Source organism: Microtus ochrogaster, chromosome 5, assembly GCF_000317375.1.
Source record: "Microtus ochrogaster isolate Prairie Vole_2 chromosome 5, MicOch1.0, whole genome shotgun sequence".
In the NCBI taxonomy this organism is placed as follows: domain Eukaryota; kingdom Metazoa; phylum Chordata; class Mammalia; order Rodentia; family Cricetidae; genus Microtus; species Microtus ochrogaster.
The window spans coordinates 86738169-86743700 of NC_022012.1; the positions used below are offsets into that span (position 1 = coordinate 86738169).

Below are 5532 nucleotides of genomic sequence, written 5' to 3' on the forward strand. Positions count from 1 at the left end.
GCTTATGAAGCTCTTTTAAAAGGGACAGGTAGCTGGGTGGTGATGACACATGCCTTTAATCCCAGCATTCTGGATGCAGAGGCAGGTGGATCTCTGAGTTTGAGGCCAGCCTAGTCTATAGAGCAAGTTCCAGGACAGCCAGGACTACACAAAGAAACCCTGTTTTGAAAAATAAAATTTAAAAAGGAGGGAAGGTATATTAGCATCTAATATGAATGCTTAAAATACTTTTAGCCCAGGACTGCCCAGATACTTCAGTAGTTAAGGGTACTGGCTGCTTTTGCAGAGGATCTAGGTGCAGTTCCCAGCACCCACGTGACTGCTCAACCGTATGTAACTGCAAGTCCAGGGGATCTGATGCCTCTTCTGACCTCTGTGTACCCCTACACACCTGTGGTCCATATGCACACACATACGCACACAATACAATAATATAAATAAAATAAAAAATATTCTTGGCCCTTTAAAATACTACTTTTGGACTGGCAAGATGGCTTAGCAAGTCTAATACTGCTGTCCAAGTCCAATCACCTGAGTACAGGCCCCAAACACATGTGAATGTGAGGGAGAGAAACCGGCTCCTCAGGTTGTCTCTGCCTCCACACATAGAGTGTGGAGCCACATCCTCTACCACCCACACACTCACACACAGATCGGACATGAAGACAATAATGAATAAAATTAAGACTAAAAACTTATCCTTGCTATTACTTTGTGTGTGAGAAAATGAAAGTATAAGTAGTTTGTAATAATATGGGAAAATGGAATCTGTTCTAAAACGTTATTTGTTTGTTTGTTTGTTTTAAAGCTGGAGCAACGAGCGAAGGAGTCCTGGCAAACTTCTTCAACAGTCTGTTGAGTAAGAAGACTGGCTCCCCTGGAGGCCCCGGGGTCGGAGGCAGTCCTGGAGGAGGCGCTACAGGTGGAAGCCCCGGCTTGCCACCCTCCGCCAAAAAGTCAGGTAGAGCCTTCTGAGCAGGGGGCGTTGTTGTTGGAGTGCAGCCTCACTGGGTGTGACACAGATGAAGTCGCATGTGGCTTTAGAAACGGTCACAGTCTAATTTCAGATCATCTTCATCTCTCAAAGAAAAGTCAAACTTTCCATGCCTTTCAGTGTCTGGGCCGCTGGTGCTGGTCTTGTCTGGGCTGCCTGGCTGGCCTTCACGCAACTGTAAGCAGTGTGTCTTGTTTTCTGTGTTCTCAGGCTCCGTCATATAGTAACCTGTGTTAGAGCTTCCTTTCTTTTCATGGCTCAGTAACACACCCTTGTGTGGAAAAGTTACATTTCATTTGGCTATTCTTTCTCTCTCCCTCCTTCCTCTTTCTTTCTTTCTTTCTTTCTTTCTTTCTTTCTTTCTTTCTTTCTTTCTTCTTTCTCTCTTCTTCCTTTTTTTTTCTCTCTCTCTTTCATCTTGGCCACTTTGAATAATGCTGCTGAGTGTTAATTTTTATGCGATCTTACATTTTTAATTATTTGGGACAATATTTGAGATTGGAGTTCCTGGGTCATGTCATGATTCTATGTTAAATTTGTGTGGGGAGGTCAGAAGACAACTTTCTGGTTTCAGTTTTCTTCTGCCATGTGGGTCCCAGAGATCAAACTCAGGTCATCAGGCTTGGTGGCAAGTGCCTTTACCTGCTGAGCCGTCACATCAACCCCTACATTTAAAGATTGGAGAATGGCTGGCGTTTCAGAGAGTTAGACATGTCACCCCTCGGCTGCTTAGGAGGGCTCTGGCCCCTGACCTTTATACTCTGCTCATTTTGAGACAGTTCTTGCTCATCTCTCCAGATCCAGCTCTGCTGTTTGCTGGATTGTTCACTGCCCTGTGCCCTAAAAATAGAAACAACAAAACTCACATATGAGGTTAATTTATAGGTACTGGTGCACTGCCCCTCAGTTTAAAACGAAGACTTAAAAAAAAGAAGTATTTTTAAGGATGTTTATATAATATAAGGGTACATAACGTTTTTTGTTGTTATTGTTATGGTTGTTTTTTTAAGATAGGGCCTCAAACTCAGGTCCTATCTTAGCCCAGGTTAGCCATGATGTTATGCCAGTCCACCTTTCTCAGCTTCCCCCAGTGCTGGGATTGCAGGAGTGGTCACCTGCCACCCCCACCCCCAAGTCAAGGGTGTGTAGCCTTGAACTCAGCAGTCATCTTCCTTAGCCACCACAGGCAGCCTTAGGAGGAGTGTAAAGTCAGTGAAAGCATTGGCCAGTTTTAAGTAGAAGACTATGTCTAACTAACTCTTGTTCTTTCTGTAGGCCAGAAGCCTGTGCTCTCAGACGTTCATGCAGAGCTAGACAGAATCACACGGAAACCTGCTTCCGTTTCTCCTACTACACCTACATCTCCTACGGAAGGAGAAGCCTCCTGAAGACACCAGACAAAGCCATTTGTTCATTCTTCTGGGGAAAGCAGCTCGCCTCTGTCTGCCTTTTCCTTCCAAGTTGGAATTAGGGGGCTGGGAGCTTATACAGACAGACAAAGTTTATGTCCCTTTTTTTTCCCTGTGGCTGCCCATTTTTAAAAGAGGAGCTACACAGAAGACAGACAATTTTACATTATGTAGAATAACTGTTTGCATTGCCGTTCTGCATAAGGAATAATTTTGGATTTTGAAAAAACTGTCAAACTGTATAAGACTGCAATAGAACCAGGTGATCCTGTGCTCTATAATGCTCCGTACAGGAGCATTTAGGGAAGGGCAGTTGATTAACTCAGAAGTCTAAACTTGTGTTAGGTAAGACTATTGAAATCCTTTTTAAAATCCCATGTTTTTCTGAAGAACACTGATGAGTCGTCTGATTTCACACCAACCAGAGTGTAGTCACACCTGAGGCACAGTCGTCTCACTCTGTGATGCTGTACATTACCACCAGAAGGACCGTAACCATTGGCCAAGATGCTCCTCTGATCAGGAAAGCAAGCACACCTGAGTGTGAGCGATGTCGAAGTTATGAACATGTAAAGAGAACCGGCTTTGCAGTTGTCTATACATACATATATATATGTATATGTATATATATATGGCTCTGCCTTAATATACTCCTTTTTTGTTCGTGACTTTCAACTGTAATCAGTTAATAAAGTATTTATTCTCTGCATTCAGGGTCAAATAATGTGTTGCCTTTTCTTATATTCTTCCAGTTTGATTTGTCAGCTGAGGAATGAAATTTGTTAGTAATCTGAAATGTTTGACTTTATAGGATTATTAAGCATTCTGATCTTTCTCAGAGGCAAATGGACAGGTGAAATTCACTCCTAAGTTTTCTTAATTTAGAAGTTCTTGTTCAGTACCTTCTCTGACAGGTGTGAAATTACAGGTTGTTTGTTTTTGAAACAGGGTGCCATGTATCTCATGCTAACTTTTTTTAAAAAAATATTTATTTATTATTTATACAATAGTCTATCTGTGTGTATGCTGAAGGCCAGAAGAGAGCACCAGACCTTATTGCAGATGGTTGTGAGCCACCGTGTGGTTGCTGGGAATTGAACTCAGGACCTTTGGAAGAGCAGGCAATGCTCTTAACCACTGAGCCATCTCTCCAGCCCCCATCTCATGCTAACTTTTAACTCACTATGTAGTTTAATTTTTCCCTACCCCTTTTGGTGTGGTGTTTTGTTTTTTTTTTTTTATTTATTTATTTTTGGTAGAGTCTCATGTAGCCACGGCTGGCCTTGAACTCCTGATCCTTCTGCCTCTGCTTCCCTTGCATTGGGATTATGGGTTTGTGCCATTGTGCCTTTTTTTCTGTGACACTAAAATTTGAATGTAGGGCCTGGCAGCACAAATCTACAGACATAAATATAAATACTTCAGTGGCAGTTGGACAATAGTTTTGCAGACAATAGTGGGTTCCCACTACAGCATGACTTCCAAGGGCTTTTGGCCAGCTTTACAGAACCAGGCTTGGATATCCTCTTGTGGAGTGGGGCCTCATATTCAGTCAGAAAGTGGTTGGTTACTCCCATAACAGCCATGCCACTGTTGCCGTAGTTGGAACCATATGTAGCTCATCATGGCCTAGAATTTGGGATGCTCTGCCTATGCCTTCCAAATGCTGGGATTACAGACATGCACCTCCCCAAGTTAGAAGCTACTTTTAAAACTTGGCAATTGCACCAGAGCAGCGAATAGGTAGAAGACAAGTGTGACCAGTTCTGCCTTTTTAATGAGCTCGCTTTTCAGTGCCTGTTTTAGAATGCCTTTAATAAGGTAGTGTTTTTACTGAAATTCAGCTAAGAAAAGACATCCACATTTGACTCATTAGTCATTTCAGATGGACTTATCTTTGTTATTATGATTTAAATTTGAAATATCCCCATAGGCTCATTATTTAAATACTTGGTCTCCCTGGTAGTACAATTGGGGCGTGTGCTATTGATTCCTTAGAAGGTGATTTCTGTTTGGAGGAAGTAGGTCATAGGAAATGTACCTTTGAGAGGTCACCTTGTCCCCAGACTCCTCTCTCTGGCCTCTTTGTCTACCATGGGTTGAACCTTTTTTACCCTACCAGGCACTGCCTGCCACGATGTTTTGCCTCACTGTACGTAAGTCCAGCAGCAATGAAGGCCAAGGCCAAGTGACCAGGAACTAAAATCCTCACACTATGGTGCCAGTGCGATGGCTCAGCAGGTAAAGGTGCTTGCTTGCCTCTAAGCCTGAGGCCAGAGGAGAGGGAGAAAACAGACATTCACAAGTTGTCCTCTGATCTCCACACTGATATAGTATGTGTGCTCCTCCAATATATAGAATTTTTTTAAAAAAAAATTATATATATATATATGTATGTATGTATGTATACAATATTCTGTCTGTATGCCTGCAGGCCAGAAGAGGGCACCAGACCCCATTACAGATGGTTGTGAGCCACCCTGTGGTTGCTGGGACTTGAACTCAGGACCTTTGGAAGAGCAGGCAATGCTCTTAACCTCTGAGCCACCTCTCCAGCCCCTAGTATATAGAATTTTTAAAATTTAGTAAAATGATAAACGCTTATGCTCTTTTCGAAGGTATTTTGTCTTAGTGATAGAATATGACATTGGTCTTTTTTTCTGCTTTATATGCTCAAAGATTTGTTTGAAACAGTGTCTCTGACTCAAGTTGCTGTCCTAAAACTATGTGGCACAGGCTAGCCTTAAACTCTCAGTGTTTCTTCTGCCTTCGCCTCTCCGGTGCTAGGATAGCTGGCATGAGCCACCATATCTGGCTTTTATATTCCAAAGACATTATCCAAATAAATAATTGGTGGTGGTGATACACACCTTTAATACCAGCACACGGGAGGCAGAGGCAACTGGATATCTGAGTTCGAGACCAGCCTGATCTACAGAGTGAGTTCCAGGACAGCCAGGGCTATTACACAAGGAAACCCTATCTTGAAAAACCAAACAAAACCCAAAAACAGCAAACAAAAACTAAACGTCTATGATGTAACATCTTTTCACTAAAACGTTAAAATGTAGACTGTATGTGGTGGGTTCACAGCTGTAATCCGATCACTTGGAAGGTTGAGGCAAGCAG

The 5532-nt window shown here is 42.6% G+C and overlaps 1 protein-coding gene across 1 annotated transcript in view; it reads left to right on the forward strand.

The window, feature by feature from the left end:
* Dync1li1 (dynein cytoplasmic 1 light intermediate chain 1) overlaps positions 1-3118 on the forward strand; it is a 42939-nt gene extending 39821 nt beyond the window's left edge. The window contains exons 12-13 of the mRNA XM_005348046.2: positions 809-961; positions 2270-3118. Coding sequence (XP_005348103.1) covers positions 809-961; positions 2270-2382 — 266 coding nt within the window. The 3' untranslated portion in view covers positions 2383-3118. The remainder of the gene's footprint in view (positions 1-808; positions 962-2269) is intronic.
* The last annotated feature ends 2414 nt before the right edge of the window (positions 3119-5532 follow it).